Source organism: Chrysochloris asiatica, unplaced genomic scaffold, assembly GCF_000296735.1.
Source record: "Chrysochloris asiatica unplaced genomic scaffold, ChrAsi1.0 scaffold00348, whole genome shotgun sequence".
Classification (NCBI taxonomy): Eukaryota; Metazoa; Chordata; class Mammalia; order Afrosoricida; family Chrysochloridae; genus Chrysochloris; species Chrysochloris asiatica.
The window spans coordinates 635,106-652,520 of NW_006408866.1; the positions used below are offsets into that span (position 1 = coordinate 635,106).

Consider the following 17,415-nt stretch of genomic DNA (forward strand, 5'->3'; position numbering starts at 1 on the left):
CTGTTGTAATCTTAGTACGTTATATTTATACTTAGTTGATTTCTTCCCCTCCCTCGTCCTTCAAAGACGTTACCTGTTTTCTGCTAGAATAATGTTAGCAACTCTCACAGTAGCCGGCCCCTCGGATCCTTCAACTCCGAGGACGCAGAATTATGAACCAGAAAGGAAATGGTCGTGTCCTGTTTCTCCTAGGTGAAAACTCTGGAGTACATCAAGAAGCGAAGCAAACACCCAGACATGAGCCACTTGACAGAGCTGGCCCTGAGACTCCCGCTGCAGACACAGGCCTGACCCATTGGCTGTCAGGTGTCCGTGAGCCCTAAGAAGCTCCAGACGGCCCTTTAGCAAGAGAGAAACAGGTGCCAGGGATGTCTTTGTTTTCCGTAGTTTCTGCTTTTACGTTTTGGGGAAACCACCTTGGAAAGGAGACGACTTTCCCAGAACCACAGGTTTCCCCCACTCTCATTGGAGAACCTCAAGTCAAATACAGTGTTGCCTATATCCCCCCTAGAGGATAATGAAAGACAGATGGTTCAGGAAGCTCTTGGGTCAAAGGAGGAAACAAGGCCAAACCTGAGAGCCAGTGTGGATGCCATGGCGAGTCTCCTGGAGCTGAGTACAGGTGTCCTGGAGGGACAGCCCATGTTCATGACTTTGGAGGGAGAGAGTACATCCAAGCCTATTAGCCTGGCTTGCTTTTCAGCTGTAATTCTAAACAGTTGTGGGAACTTTTACAGCGCCAGCTTTGTGGATACCGAGTCTTCTATGACGACACTGATTGATGTATAGCTTGTTCCCCATGAAAAGTGCATACACGTGTGGATTCAAGTGCCCTAAGCTACAGTCCTGGGAAACTCTAAAACTGGGCAGAGACAGTATTTCATCTCTTTACCTTTGTGTGTAAAATGCAGGTTCACACGAGTTGAAGTCACCTCAGGAAGTAAAAAGATTTAAAAAGAGTTAATGTATATAAACTCATGTTCATACTGGATAGCTCAGACTAATAATACACCATGACAGTGGATTTTGGGCATACTTGGTAGTGACAACACCCCCACCCACTCTTACCCCTGAAATTCTGTAGAGAAGAGAGACTAGGAATGCCTGCTCTCCTTCTCTTTTCTCAAGAAAAGACTCAGAAAGCACTGTGGTCATATCCAAATTTTCACAGGGGGCCTTTATTTCACCAAACTGCTCTATTAAAATGATTTGCTATATACCACGTTTACGTTTATGATGTGTCTCGTGTGGCGCTGTGGGAGAATGCACTGGACCGCAAGGTCGGTGGTTCAAATTCACCAGCCGTTCCTTCACTGAGTCAGAGTGCCTCAATGGCACTTAGCAATACGTTTACATCTATGATGTATTTTCGTGAAAGGTCACTGGCAAATGCACAAATCACTTCTTCCACTTGGAGGCTACAAATGTGAGCTGATATTGCTGGGTCTGCACATCAGGCCAGGTGTACATCGTCACATCAGGAGGCGCAGGCTTTCCGCGTCCTCCACTGTCCTGTTCAGGCAGCTTCTGAGTGTATGTTCTTGGGTAGTTTCCCCAGCCCATCACTAAATCAATAAACCTGCCTCTCAAAACCACCATCTACCTGGAATGAAGTCTGTCGGCATCAGGAAAGGCAGAGGAACAAAGAATCCAAGCAAGGAAGTAAGGTCAAAATGAGTTCCATAGGAGTCTCCTACCGGTGCTGTAACAAACTACCACAAACGTAGTATCTTACAGTCCTATCAGCTCTTGCTGGGCTGTATTAAGGTGAACAGGTTGTCTCCCTTCCTGAAGGCTCTAGGGGAGAATTTTTTTTTTTTTCTTATAAAGGTTTTATTGTGAATTGAGTGATAGTTTACATGGCAGAACATTGGTTTTGCACTCAACCAATCATAAGTTTATTTCATTGCAATGATTACAACCCCCTCTGTGCACTATCAGTTAATAGTATTTGCCTCTACTCCTTTTGTTGTTTTTGGTGTACATAAAAACACACTAGATAATTGTTTAAACAGCCAAGGGGCACATTTTGCAAGCCAGCTAGGGAAGAATCCTTTCATAAATCTTTTCCAGTTTCTAAAGGCCGCCTGCATTCCTTGGCTCCTGGCCCCTTTGAGGGGCTGGCTGAGTGGTTGTCACCTCACTCACTGACCCTGGCTGGTCGGCCTCCCTCCCTCCTCCACATTTAGAGACTTGATGTGATTACACTGAGCTACCCAGAGATTCCAGGATCATCTCCCTCTTTCAAGGCCAACTGATTAACGGCCTTAATTAAGCCATCTGCCACCTGAACTCCCCCTTTCCTTGTTATTTAACACATTTACAGATTCTGGGGATTAGGATGTAGGCATTTTCTGGGGGGTTTGGGGGGGGGGGCACTTGCCTACAAGACCAACCAATCCTGATTGAAGTAGTCTGTCAAAATTGAATACAGTGTTTTAGGGGGAAAGTACTTGTAATGGGCCAAGGCAGAGACAATAGTAATTAATCCGAGGAGTAATGTGGGAAAGGCGCTCTGGTAGCATAGTAGTTACGAGTTGAGCTGCTAACCTCAAGGTCAGCAGTTCCAAACTACCAGCTGTTTCACAGGAAGAAGATGAGGCTTTCTGCTCCCGTAAAGATTTACAGCCTCAGAAACCTTACACAGGGTCACTGAGTTGGAACTGACTCCACGGCACACAACCAGCCAAGAACCAACCAAATACCGTGGGAAGAAATCTGACGCTGACAAAGATCGTGAGGACAAGCGCTTTGCCAATGAAAGGCCAGCGAGAAATCCCAGAACACGGCTGCTCTGATCTTGGCCGTGTTTCACGCCAGGCCTCTCACGTAAATTCTAAAGTTGCTTTATTCTGGTGGAGAACATGGGAAGGCCAGGTGAAGGCATGGGGGGTGGCAGCACTGGGCATGGGCAAGGACTCAAACCAGTGTTTAGTTTACAAAGAACAGCCCCAGCCAGCTAGCCCCACAGACTAGGCTGCCCCAGCGTATGGCTGCCTGAGACACCAAGGAAAGAAATGGTTACAGTCCTGTGCTAGGACACTCAGCATCCTTCGTGGCCCAACCTCTGCTTGTCAGACCCTGCTTCAGGAGCAGACACCCAAAATTCCTGTGTTGCTAAATGCCGTTGAGTCGGTTCTGACCCACAGCGACCCTGTATAGGGTTTCCAAGGAGTGGCTGGCGAGTTTGAATGTCTTGCGGTTCAAACTGACCTTGTGGTTGAGTGCTTATCCTACCACACCACACCACACCAGGACTCTGTACTTAGACCAGGTGAACTCAGTCACAAAGCCTGATCCTACACTAAGGGACAGGAAGGGGAAGGCAGGCCTGACCATCATCCTCCAATCAGACTTGTGCATCCTTTAGGCTAAGATGGGAGCAAGACAGTGCAGTCCACTTTCCAGAATCGTCTGGAGGCAGCCACGGGTAATCTTGACGGTACAAAGCAAGGGTGAGAAGCGGGCGGGTTCCTGCAGGGCTGCTCAGCAATAGGCTCAAACTTCTGACTTTTCCAGTAGCAGCCAAGTGCTTAACCACTGTGCCACCAGGGTCCCTGCTCGGATGTCAAGTGCCATCCAGTCAGTTCCAACTCAGCCACCCTCTGGAGGGTTTTGAAGGAGCGGCTGGGGGGTTTGAACTGCAGACCTTGCAGTTAGCAGCCTAGTGCTTATCCTACAGCACCACCCCAGGACTCCCCTTGGACTAACCACTCTAAAATGCTTCACTGAATCAGGAGAGATTTCATTCCACACCCAAAGTAACAGGCTTTTTCTAAGCATAACATATAGACTCCTGGAGTGGCACTGCAGGTTAATGTGATGGACTGCAAAGTCGGCTTGAACTTAAAGGTCAGCGGCTCAAGCTCACCAGCTACTCCTTGGAAATCTTACAAAGGGCCACTCTGGGTCAGATGACACCTAACAAGTGCAACCTAGGTCCCCGCTCTAGGCCTGACAGGGCCCCGTTCATTAGGCATCTCACTGCTTCCCCTGAAAGGCCGAGTTTCTATGCCGAGGAGAGGGGCCCACTCTGGCACACAACCTTGCTGATCGAGGTCAAGAGTCCAGGGAAGGCCGCTGTCTGAGGTGGCTTGGCTCGGTGGGGTAGTGGTGGACTCTGTTCATCGTTCCAGCATCCTCTTCCTTTCTAACTGGGTGCTCTGAGGCTATTCTCTCTAGGGGGCAGGTTCAGGGACATGCATATTGTGGTTCGTTTTGAGCCACAGAGATTTCTAGAACACACCTAGTATCTTGATATGCTCCTTGGAATTGCTATGGCCACTCTTTCAGCATCCTGTTGGACCCAACACTGGAGTAATTGGAACAGAGAGGAAAGGAATGTTTCCTGGGGCTGATAAATCAACTTCCTGTTAGGTGAGACATGGAATTTCCTGTTCAGGTCAAGCGATGCTCAACTAACCCAATGAGAACCTGTATGTGGGGATGCAGACTGGGAAGGTAAGCACACATCATGAGGTGAGGCTCTTCCAGGTTTGCTGGGGAGTCCAAGTGAGAAGACAATGGCACTAACTCATTATCCCCACAGCTGATGGGGCCCCCTCCCATGTCAACCCCCCCCCCCCCCCCGCCATGCCTGCATTGGAGCTCCATCACAGAAGTCCCTGTGTCGATCCTTGGGATCAAAGATTAAACAGCTGAGAGTCTGCCACTGGCTCACTTGGAGGATTAAAGTCCCCTTACTCCAAATCCGCTACAGTCAGACTCAGTAGCTCAATAGGCCAGAGTAGAACCGCCTCACAGGGTTTCCAGAGCTGTCAATCTTTATGGAAGCAGAAAGCTCCATCTTTCTCCTGCAGCGTGGCTAGAAGGGTCAAACCTCCAAGCGTTTCACCATGGTACCTCCAGGACATCTCTTGGGGGATTAACCAGGCTTTGCTGAGTCTTGTTAATAAAGGACAAAAAGCCACTCAAACCCAGCACTTTCCATCTAAGGGCAACATGGCTTTAAATGTACATTTCGTGTCTATAGAAAGCGCAGGCGCCTTGGCTAGGAAGCGTTTCCAGGTCTGCAACTTCCCCAAGATGGGGGGACAGGGCATAGCACACTATTCCTTTTATCACAAATTCTACTTCCTGCTTGACGCTCAGCCATATTACATTTCTTAAACTAAGACAGTGTAACCCTGAGGTTGCAGGTGATCTTCCCCAGAGGGAAAATGTCCTAGTGAACCAAGGGCTCACACTGCAGAGGTACAGCACTTGTGCTTACTGGCTGGTGACCCTGGGCACTTGGATTACTTCCTCCGAAACCTGATTTGTCTTCTGTGAGACAGGAATAATAGCACCAATGATGCAGACTAGATTCAGTAATGCAGGGAAAACTCTTAAACACAGTCTGACCCATACTCGACAAACGGTAAAAAAAATACCTAGCTTGCATCGAATCAATTTTTAACTCCTGAGGTCCCCATGTATGTCCAAAAATGCACTCGATGGGGATTTCAGTGACTAGATGACCAGGTCTTTCTTCAAGGTGCCTCTGGGTGGACGCAAACCTCCAACCTTTCAGTTAGCAGCCAAGTGTGCCAACTCTTTGCACATCCAGACTCCCAAAAGATGTTCTCTATTATATCATACAGGCTGATGTCTTAAAACAGATGGCATGGCTAGCACAGAAACAGGCGGTTTTAGCCACTTGTTTGCCTGGCTCACGAAACACGAGCTTCCTCCACCCCAGTTCCTTCAAGTACATCAAGATAGTTGGCCTTCACCTTCATGGCTGTTCAATTTCAGACGACTTTGAGATGGCGTTTGTCTGTGTAAACTGAGTAAGAAAAGCAATTCTGGCTTTTTTGTTTCCAACAAGACCCAGGAGTTTAATCTTCAAACTTAATGGACTTGGAAGCGTTCCTGTCAATATAGAAGACTTTGTCTGGGGCTCTGGAGAAGCCCAGGCCGGCTCCCCGGCTGTACTTCCAGCTCATGGCCCGCTCATAGTCCTGTTGCAGGTTCTGCTGCAGGCTGTCGGCCGCCTTCTTGTTGAGTGCCATGTTGGACCTTCCCATCATGCCAGGGGGGCGGCTGAACGAAGGGGAGAGGTTCTTAAAGCCACCCATCAATTTGAGAAATTTCAGTTTCTGGTCCTCATTTTCAAAATCAGCTGTGTCCCACTGGCCAAACTTGGTTCCCTGTGTTAAAGAAAAGGAGGTGGGATCACTTTCCTTGAAGCCCAAGCCGCCTCCCTCCTTCACTTACCAGCCCCAGTCTCACTGGGCACAGAGCTCTGAGCACTCCAGTGGACTGTCCTGATCCCAAGAGGGACACTGTTGATGTGCCATTACAACATCACCGGGGCACAACTAACCCCACTAGGATCCACCCCAAATCGGGACTGGCGACCACGAGCACCTTTCCATGCTGAGTTGCCTTGGTTTTCTTTCTTCCTCTAAATCTCAGGGCAAAACATGCAGCAGCTGACCAGTGCTCTCCACACATCAAAGAGCCCCTCAGAGCAAAGACCCTGCGCCTTCCCATGGTCTGGGCGAGAGCCGACACCCTGCTCCCCCTAAGGAGGTTCAAGATTCCCTGTGTGGCCCTGGCCAAGCCACCTAACCTCTCTGAGCTTAATGCCTTCATCTCCAAACCAGACCCAGACTCACCACCAATACCAGCAAGGAGCTCATCCTCTTGGCACGTGAAGTCCTCAACCTCACCTGCCTCCTGGCCTAGGATTCAATCCCATGTACACTTCTGCTAGCAAGCCAGATGCTGGCCTAAGTGTTTCTAGGTGGATTCTGGGAGAACAGTAAGCAGCTGGTGCTAGAGCTGCCCTGCGTACAGTGGTGACGAGTTCCCCCAGCTTCACAGTGGCCCCGAAGCAGGGACAATCAGCTCCCAGGCCCATTTCTCATGAGAGACTATAGCCTGCACAGGCTCTGGGGACGGCGTTGCCTGGAGGCCGGTCCTGGCTGAGTTGACTCTTCTGAGAGCTGCTGATCCATTGGTGCTGATGTGGTCCTTGGTCCTGGGAGGCAACACTATACCTCAAGTGCACCTGAATCACTCTCCGGCCCCGAGGTCCTTCCATGTAAAGCCTTGCAGGGTTGAGGACCTGTTTCTTTCCCACCTCGCACATTCCAGGCATCTTGTCAGCTCTGCTCACTCAGCTCAGGACAGAGGAAGGACACAGGATAAAGTCCTATGGGGTGTGAGTCCCGTTTTACAGATGTGGAAGCTGAGGCTCAGAAAGGTGAAGGTACTTGCCTAGAATCCCACAGTGCAGAGTGACTGAGCTGGGGGTGGAGACCAGAGTTTTCGATTTTCTGAACACTCTGATGGCTTAAGGAAGAGCCAGGGGCTAGCCTGCCTGCCTGGCATCCTTAGTTCTTCTCTGTCCCTCTCCCCACAGCTCTGCACTAGTCCTGTTGACTGTGCCTCCAAAGTCAATCCTACGGCTCCCAGCCATAGGATGAGCCTTCTGACTGGCCTCCCCCGTCCCCCCCAACACACACTCTGCTCCTAGTAAGGGGCCCTCAGCAGCAACCCTGTCCACCCAGCCCCTCTGCCAACACTGGCCACCTTTATTGGACAGTCCAAATCGTTGTCCACCTTTAGGACTCTACATTCCACCCCCAACCCGGCCTTCAAGGGCTGGCCCCCCACGCCTGCATCTGACTCTCAGGGAAGCCTCCCTGCCCCCACTCTCTCTCAGCTGCTCCTTTTCTGGTGTCCTGTCTCACAGCATTGGGTCCGAACCCATCTTCCCCTCCTGGTTTCCTAACCGTAGCCCCTGTCCATGGGCACTGGTTTTGAAAATGAGGGATCCCTGATGCCCTGGGTGCCATCGCGCCCACAAGTGCGGAGCGCAGTGCCTGGTGCACAGTGGATGACTTCAGGGAGGTGGTGGACAGTCAGCCTGTGAGCTGCCCACCGGGTGCTGGCACTGCACTCGCTCCTCCCTGTCCGGGAAACTTCTCACGCAAACGGTTCTGAGGTACCTGCCACGCCCTCAGCCCAGCCTCCTGTTCCCACCAGCTTTCCAGGAGCACCGTCCACCATGGAAAAGGGCTCGCTGGAATGTGCCCTCAGCAACTTACACTACAGGACACATCACCTGCCAGACGGGGACCAAGGTTCAGGCTGCTTACTACCCTTGGCCAGAGGCCCAGGATGTGGGGAGGACAAGTAGTGGCCCTTCCGGAAGGGAGGGATTAGCTCAGGACCAGTTCTGTGGCACCAGGGGGTGGGCAGGGGTGCTGAGCACACCACCTTGCAGGACCCTAGTGTCAAACTTACTGTCCACTTCGTGGTTTCAGAAGCTTCCGTCTTGCCCGACTCGCGATCAATCTCTTCCTGCAAGGCCTTTCGCCTCACCTGAGTTAAGGGGGAAGAGAGTTAGAAAGCGCCACAGAAGTTGTCTTTGGAGCGTGAAGCCAGGGTGGGGGGTGGCAGAGGAGGGACCCCAACCCCACCCCCAAGCTCATCCGTTGCCTACACTGTGTGAAGGGTTTGTCAAATGCATCTTGGAGGGCTGAGAGCAGGCAGGTGTCCTCTTATCCCTGGCCTCTGAGTGGACTCTCCTAGACTGAAGCTTACCCACCTTTTGCATGACTTCTGTGTTTGCAATAACCATGATGGGTGAAAACTTCCCTAAAATGCATTGCCTGAGGTCCTGCCTTCTTGTTTGGAGAACACTAAACTTTAGCCTACCTTCACCACAGCATCATTTTCTAGAAAGAAGACAGAACTATGAGCTTAGGCAGAGGCTGGCTTGAATCCCAGCACTGCCAATAACTAGTTGTGCAGCCTTAGACAAGTCATTTAACCTTTCTGAACACTGGTCTCTCAGCAAACAGATGGAAATATAGATATGAGATTCTATCGGCTTTAAAAGCTGCGTCGAAGTTCCACTATCTTTTAATTCCATTTGGTCCACGCCCTTTTTGAAGACCCCACGTAGCCTGGAGGACAAATGGGAGACAGAAATGTATCCACAGAAAGAACCTTGCAGAGCAGTTGTCACAAAGTGGCTGCGGGTCTGACTGAGGCTGAGCATCACTGATGTCACTGTTCCAGAGAAACTTCCAGAGCCTCACCCCAATCTATGGCCTTTCTACTGCCTGAGATACGGAATAACTGTTGATACTATTGAACACGACCTCTATCTAACCAGAGTCAAAGTGGCAGCCGCAGAGAGAGGGAGGGAAGGCAGCAGCCCTGCAGCGGTTTCAGGCGTCACATCCGCGGAGAGCACCCTGACAGTGGAGGGACATGCAGGTGTGCAGCGCTGAGGCACAGGGGCGGATGCAGATGGTGTGAAGTGGGTCAGAGGTGCACCCTGACAGTGGAGGGATATGTAGGCGTGCAGCGTTGAGGCACAGGGGCGGATGCAGATGGTGTGAGGTGGAGCTGGAAAGCAGCTCATCAGTGAAATAAAGTTTAAAGGACCTCTAGGTTTTCTGCTCCCGTAAAGATTTACAGCCTCGGAAACCCTGTACAGGGTCACTGTGAGTCAACGACGACTCCACAGCACATAACCAACCAAAGCATAGCCTGATTATATATTAAAAATACACGCAAGAAAAGCTCTAGAAAGAACAGAATGGTTAAGAGTGAACAGCCACTGGGCGGTATGATTTCAGGTGAGGCTTTTTAATCCTAAGGAACTTGCAGTACTTCTGTAATGGGGAACAGAGAACGTGGCACACAAAGTCTCACGAGGAGGGAGGCCGTCAGAAGCCTTCGGCGGTCATGGTTCGAGGGTGCTGTGGAGTTCAGTCTGACTCAGGGCGACCCCATGAGTGCAGAGTAGAACCACTCCATGGGGCAATCAGGGCTGTGGCCTTTTGGAAGTCAATGCCAGGCCTACTTTCCAGGGTGCTTCTGGGGGGACAGACCACCACCCTTCAGCTTGTAGTTGAGCACTTAGCCATTTGTGGCACCAGAGACTCCTTAAATTTTCAACAGACACAAACAGAGAGCAAGCAGAAGGCTTGCAGGTGGGCCCTGGTCAGATCAAATGCTCAGGGCTCCAGGGTTCTGCCAGGTCCTGAGGCCTGAGGATGCCTGAGGTCTGAGGACAGGGTTCTGGAGCCCTGGAAGCTCTATTTGGGGGTCAGGTCCTGGCATTCTCACTGCTTTGAGGTACGCCACACATTCCCCAGTCTGTGCCTGACACCCCATCATCTTGGACATCTCCTTCCTCCACACTCGTTTCTCTCTCTCCTGGAGGGGCAGGCCCTTGTTGAGTAAACAGGTGCAGCCCGAGCCGTGTGTTCTCCCAGCATCCGGGAAGGCACCAGCCATCAGGGACCCAGCTTACAGAGAGGGAGACTCAGGGTCAGTGAGGTCAGTGACTTCTGGAAAGTAAGTAGCTCAATGCAGGCTTGGGGTCCTGGGGCATAAAAACACGCCATTTCAGAGCATCCTGTTCCCACACAAGGCACAAGTGCCAGACTGCATCGGAAGCTGGTCTCCTCTGAGCGGTCCTGAATTCATCGTTCAGGGGGTGGCAGCCGGCAGCCTGGCTGGGCAGGTCATAGGGGCGAGTGCCCTGGCTTGGGATTCCAAACAAGCATGGGGTCGGGGAGTCCCTGTGTGCCCCTGAGAAGTAGCCTGGCACGGCAAGCGTGGCGGGGAGGGCCTGGGTCATACCTGGTCTATGTGGACCTCATCCATGTTGCCCTTCTTTTCCAAGACCACTTCTAAGTCTGAGTCTGGTTCCTGCACAAGAGCGCAAAGCCAGGTGAGAGGCCAGCGTAGTGGCCCAGCGGGACAGTTGAGACCGTAACAAAGCCCAGCAAAGACCCCAAACACACGTCATTATGCCAACCTCTGCCGCCTATACAACATCTCACGTCAGCAAAGCCCTTTCCATCCTATTTCCTCCCTGATGCTCCACCCTCAATGGCTAAGAAACTGAGACTCAGGTGAAGAGATTACCACAAGGTTACTCCAAAGCTTGGGACAACCTGACTCCCGACAGCTGCCACCATACCAGCCAGAGAGAGAGGGCAAGACTCTGTCAGGGGTGCCTGACCACCAAACCAAACCACCATTCTCTCCCTCTGTCCTGGCCCCGGTGACAATGTCTAACCCGTTCCCCGTCACAGCTCTCATCCACCCATACAGGCTCCTCCTGCTCCATCAGGTCCCTGGGTGGTGCAGTTAACACGCTGGACTCATGGTGACCCCCGCAGGTCAGATAATGCCGTGCTCCAGAGCGTTTCCAAGGATTGCAGTCTTTTCTTTGTGATTTGGGTGAAAGTTTAAACTGGGTTCACATTTGACTCATGACGTTGACTGCCATCCCCACAACGGAACAGCACGCTTCGAACTTCCTTCGTTTCCTGTCCCTTCCTGCCTTCTGAACTTTGTCCCTGGACAGATGCTGCCCTTTTGATCTATGGTTGGTTGTGTATCTCCTGGTGTTACCGTTCATCTTACAGGCCTGTGTAGTGTGGGCTGAAAGTTCAGCCATGGGGCTGAGTTTGGTTCCAGGATGGAAGGGTGATGAAGGGTCACAGGCTCGGGGTTCCAGCTGAGGATCCGGCTAGTACACCTTGTCATTTTTATTCTCTAGAGTTCTGTTCCACAGTTTCTCCTCCTCGGGTCCAGGGTTTCCTACTTTGATCCCTTTGAGTGGTTGACAGTGGTAACCAGGCACCACCTAGTTCGTCTGGTCCCAAGGTCAGGATTTATTCCCATGGGCCAATGGTCTCTGAAGTCATTGTTTTCATTTGTTTTTGATTTTCCTTACTTTGCTCCATACAGAAACTAATAGTTGCACCTTTGCTGGCCGTTCACAACCTTTGAAGACCTCAGTTGCTACTCACCAAAGGAGAACACAGGCTTTGGGGATTATGTTATGTTAACTGGGGCTGACTTCTCATGCCCAGCAACTCAGTCCCTCCTTAAGATGTTTGGTCAAGATGAAGTTACCATAACTTTCCCCCCTGTATACTCTACTATGGATTGTAGCATATACCCAGACATGAAAGGAAGTAAAAAAAAAAAAAAATGCTGTAAGATCATTTAAGATCATTCAAATAAAACCCACCACCATTGAGTAGATTCTGACTCGCAGCAACCCTGTATAATGTTTCTAAGATGTAAATCCTCCTCTTTCTCCCGCAGAGCAGCTGGTGGGTTTGAACTGCCAACCGTGTGGTTAGCAGTTCAGTGCTTATCTTACAGCACCACCAAGACTATTAATAAAAGCACAGAAGCCTTTATTAACCCAAAATATCAAAAGGTGAAGCTGTCGTTTTTGACATATCCTCCAGCGAGGTCTCCACGTTTCTGAAGGCGATGTTTCCAGCTCTTGAACTCTTCCCCAAAGGATTCTGCACTCGGACTCAAACCACATCAAAACAGCTGTTAGAGCATCCTCAAGGGACTCAAAACAGATTCCTTCAAAATGTTGAGTTTGGAGAACAAAGATAAGTCAGAAAGGGCAAGATCAGGGTTAAAGGGAGGCTGGGGTAAGATTTCCCAAGGACATTCTTCTAGGACAGCCCTTGTATCCCTCAAAGAGTGAGCAGGTGCAGTGTTGTGAGGGAAGAGAATTCCGCAGCCCAACTTTCCTGGTCTTTTTCTCACCACTGTAGTTTTCCATTTCCTTAAAACTTCTATTAATAAGCCCCATGATAGTCCTTGTTTCCTCCAAGAACATCTATCAAGATGACCCATGTGGAATCCCAAAGAAGGCACCACAGCCTTCTGAGAAGACTTCTCTGGCTTAAATTTACCTGGCTCAGCCGATCCCCTCGGAAGGCACTGTTTGCTCCCTGGATTGTATTGGTAAATCCGAAACTCATCCCCAGTTACAATTCATTCTTCATTAACTTTGGTTTTGCTTAAAAGACTGACAATGGAAAGATCAGTTCTTTTGTTTAGCCCTGTCTTCAAGATGCACCTCCGTCAAGACAAAAGCTTGTTGAGGCTTTCAGGTCACTGAAATATAAAAGGCGAGCTCCCAACTTGAGTAGCAATTCTACCTTCTTCCAGCAGTTTCTGGACTTCATGTAGCTTCATTTGTCAATGCTGCTGTCTCTCTGACCTACCTATAACTGTTGGTTTACTTGGGATGGCATTCCCGTCAATTGTGTTGCAAAGTTTCAGTGATTTGGGAAGATGTTCACTTGAGCTTTGTTACAACTCTGACATCAGCCCTGAGTTTAAAATCGTATTTTTAAAGACCACAAAAGTATAATGCAACCTAATGAGGCACTGTGGGTTAATGCGCTGAACTGCAAAGTTGGTTTGAACCACAAGGTTGGCATTGGCAGTTCTGGCTCATAAGCTGCTCCTCGGAAACCCTATACTGGGTTGCTATGGATTGAAACTGATTTGAAGGCACTTAACAACAACAAGACTAAGACAAATGTATCAGGGGGCTTCAAAAAGTCTGTGAAGAAAATTCCAGGATATGTTTGACGAACTTTCTGAAGCCCCTCATATTACTGCCTGCCACCATCCCCCGAAGGCAGAGACCTGCTTACACACATTTGTTTGGAATCACCTGTGCACGTATGAACTAGAACCCTAGGAGCAACACTTTTGGACTCACCTTCTTGCCTATAATCCTGTGGAAGGAGACTGCAGTCTCTTCCGCAGCACCTCTGGGTGGCCTCAAACCATCAACTTTTCAGCTGAGTTTATTAACTCTTTGTACCACACAGGGCGACTGTTAACTGATGAATGGTGGTTATACAATGTAGAGCCTTCAGTAGGGCTTCACCACATCCTCCACCAATCTCAGATGGAGTGGCTGGAGGGGGCCTGACCCCGAGCCCCTCACTCCTTCCTCTTTCACACACCAGCCGTCTGAGAAACTGGTCCCAACCTGCCTGAGAGCAACCTTTTCTTGCAATCATTCTAAGGGGGCTGCCCTCCTCCTTGGGAAGGCAGAGATGCTAGGATAAAGTCTGGAGTTGGGGCACCATCTTACCACAGGCCGGGGGGTTAGAAGGCCCTTGTCTGGGACTAACACAAACAGAGAAACACACAAAGCCCAGAGCTGGGGAAAGTCACGTAAGTGCGCCCAGCTATCCAAATCTATCTGAGTCCTTAATCTCCCAACACTGAGTTGACAGCAAGCTCGAACAGCTACAGATGCCCTGCTATCTCAAACTCTTCGTGGGTCAAGTTTGAACAGCAAGGGATAGCTGATAATGCCAGAGTCCCTAGATCCAGCCAGCCCTGAAGCTTGCTGACCCTCAGCCATTCAAAGTCCACGTGTCAATAAATGCCCCTTTCTTACAACCAAAGGCATGAGCGTGACATTGCTGCAGGCACAAATACACACAGACACTCCCTCTCCCGCCCTCATTCATTCGTTCAAGTCCATTCTGAAGGAAACCCACCTCCTCACAATGTTCTGCTGCCTGGCTCTCTTTCCTCTTCTTCTTTTTCTTCCTCTTCCGAGCCGACTCCTCAATACCTGGTTGCTCTTCCTGCTTCTTACACTTGATTTTCTTCTTCACTGGGGCCTTAAGGCTATCTCCTATTGGGATGTAGTCTAGAACCTCTGATTTGGCTGCCTTCTTTTTACTTCCTTTCCTAGAGCTGCTTCTTGTGGTCTTGGAGATCTTGAGGTGGTTGAGGGACAAGTCTCCCTCCTGGTAGATTTTCTTTGTCTTCTTCATCTTGGCCCGGGCTTCCCTCTGGCTCCCCTGTTTCTGTTTCTGCCCCGAGGCTGCCAGCTCCTCCCAGGTCTTCCCCACCTCATAAATGCAGTGAGCATACCCACCCTCACAGAGCCCTTGGCTCTGCGCTGAGGCCATGGCATGCTGGGCCTTTTTCTCCTTTCTGTGCTTTTTGAGCTTCTTGGCCACTCTGATCCCTTCCTCACCTTCTTTGGGGCTCAGGGGGGTCTCAGTCCCCTGGCCATGGAGTGGAGTCACCGCTGACCAGGACCCCCTTTTCTTTCTCTTCTCCCCGCTCTGGAACTCAGCAAGACCCAGGGCCTGCTTCCTGGAGCTGGACGACTTGTCTGCCCATTTGGTTTGCAGCACAGTCTCATGTTCTAGGGGATTTTCACAGACAACTTTCTTTTTCTTCTTCTTCTTCACTACAGGCATCCCGGGTGTCTGGACCCCATTCTTAGAGGGGGACGCAGATCTTCGTGGAGAGACCTCAGTGAAATATTGACTCTCTGGCTCTTTGATGATCTTCTTCTTTTTTTTCTTCTTCTCTGGGAGCCCAAGGTCCACGGCTGCTTGTTGGGTCTTGGGGATCATTCCTGACAAAGAGAAATGTGACCCGTTAACCCCACACCAACACTCTGTGTTCAGTTCTACTAGGTACCACCAAATGCGATATTGCTTGGAACAGATGGTTTGAAATGTTAGGGATGAGGACAAGGACCAAGGGGAAAAAGAGAAGACTTCACCGAGAGCTTCAAATGCAAACTCTGCTCTCTGGTGTCGAGTCAATTACTGAAACTCCCTAACCCTGTGATGCCGTGGGTTAAACGCTGGGCTGCTAACCACAGGTTGGTGGTTCAAACCCAACACTGGCTCCATGGGAGAAAGATGATGCAGCCTGCTCCCATCATGATTTACAGCCTTGGAAACCCTAAGGAGCAGTTCCACTCTGTCCTGTGGGGTCCCTGTGAATTGGGATCGACGCAATGGCACTGGGCTTCCTTGCAGGTTTCCTCAAAGGTGTTCAAAGAGCAAAACGAAACAATCTATGTAAAGTGTTTGACATGTTTTTGTAACCCTCTTCCTCAAAACTTTGAGCCTCCTAGTTCATTCATTACATATCCATGAGGGGACAGCATCAAGCCAGGCAGGCCAGTCCTGGACGATGCCTGTCCTTATTAATGGATCTGCCACAGACAACGGTGCCGACACAATTAGTCCCACATCCCCTCCACTTTGCATCTGGAAAGGAATCCGTTCCCACCTGCGTCCTGGTGGCTGGCTCTCCTATACCCTACCTCTTCATGTGGTCAGTGAGAAGAGCTCAAAGGGTGACTCTGACCCTCTCAGGCTGTCTGGCCTGGCTTCTCTGGGCCTAGCTCCTTATTCATAAAACAGATGGACTGGAGCCGAGGCTACACACCAGGGAACATGGGGACCATACCCAGCATGCCAGCTGGTTTTGCCCATTCTAAAATTTCAAATCCGCAGCCAGCATGTAATGATTGGAGATGAAACACACATCTAAAATGCCCAGCTGTTGTTGAGAAATGGCAAGACTGGGCAGCCACGGGACTGGGATCCTAGCTTGGCAGCCATCAGTTGTTGGGGAGCCCGGGAGGGGGCCCTCAGCATCCGCCACCTTCCAGCGGGCCCATCCTCTCACTCAAGTCCCCCAGCCCAGTCCCTGCTCTGCTCCCTGGCCTCAGACACTGGGGTACCCAGTTTGGACAGTAGGAGAGAATGATTCCATCCCATCTCCAACCTGCCACTTTGCTTTAATGTCAGAGTCTGGCAGGACCAACCAGGGATTGGTGCACTCTTGTAAACTTCAAAGAGCCAGCCGGTGGCCACAGTCTCAGCGATCATTCAAGTTCAATCTTAACCTCCTGCAGGGCACCTATAGACTCGTTCAATCATTCCTGTCATCTTTTCAGCTCTCTGCCCAGAGCCTATCTCAACAGACAGAGAGGATGAATGAAAGCTACTGAGATAATTGTTAAGTGCCTTCAAGTTGGTTCATTCATTCCGGTCGTCTTTTCTGCTCTCTGCCCAGAGCCTATCTCAATAGATACAGGATGAATGAAAGCTACAGAGATAATTGTTAAATGCCTTCAAGTTGCTTCCGACTTATAGTGACCCTATATAGGGTTTCCAAGGAGCTGCTGGTGAACTTGAACTGGTGGTGACCTTGCAGTTCAAAGCAACCTTGCAGTCCAGCGCTTACAGCGCCACATCAGGACTCCATACAGAAACTGCCGATGTCGTCAAGGACCTAGTAGGTGCTGGGAAAGAATAGTGTAAAGTGATGTTGTGTGCCCCAGACTGACCCTGAATAAGGTTTCCGAGCCTGTAAATCTTTACGGGAGCAGGAAGTCTTACCTTTCTACTGCAGAGTGGCTGGTAGGCTAGAAGAGCTGACCTTATGATTAGCAGTCTAGTGCTTATCCTACAGAGAGACAGCACCCCCAAATAACAGTGATATTGCTGTTGTTAGGTGCCATTGAGTAGGCAGCAACTCATAGCGACCTTATGCACAGCAGAATGAAACACTGCCCGATCCTGGGCCAACCTTATTATTGTTGCCACGCTTGAGTCCACTGATGCTGCCACTTGGCCAATCCATCTCGTTGGGGATCTTCCTCTTTTTCTCTGACCCTCCACCTTACCAAACATGGTATCCTTCTCCAGTGACTGGTCCCTCCTGACAATATATCCAAAGTATGAGAGACAAAGTTTGGCCATCTTGTCTTCCAAGGAGCACTCTGGCTGCACTTCTTCCAAAATGGATCTATTGGTTCTT

At 50.2% G+C, this 17,415-nt stretch overlaps 2 protein-coding genes across 2 annotated transcripts in view; one reads left to right on the forward strand and one right to left on the reverse strand.

Moving 5' to 3' along the window:
• LOC102811094 (chromosome unknown open reading frame, human C16orf62) overlaps positions 1-300 on the forward strand; it is a 134,293-nt gene extending 133,993 nt beyond the window's left edge. The window contains exon 31 of the mRNA XM_006875954.1: positions 193-300. Coding sequence (XP_006876016.1) covers positions 193-291 — 99 coding nt within the window. The 3' untranslated portion in view covers positions 292-300. The remainder of the gene's footprint in view (positions 1-192) is intronic.
• A 5,540-nt stretch (positions 301-5,840) lies between these two features.
• Positions 5,841-15,206, reverse strand: KNOP1 (lysine-rich nucleolar protein 1). Its single transcript, XM_006875955.1, has 4 exons — positions 14,331-15,206; positions 10,618-10,686; positions 8,260-8,337; positions 5,841-6,152 (listed from the first exon to the last, which is right to left on the reverse strand). The coding sequence occupies exons 1-4, from the start codon at positions 15,204-15,206 to the stop codon at positions 5,841-5,843; spliced, it is 1,335 nt and encodes a 444-aa protein (XP_006876017.1).
• Positions 15,207-17,415: the final 2,209 nt, after the last annotated feature.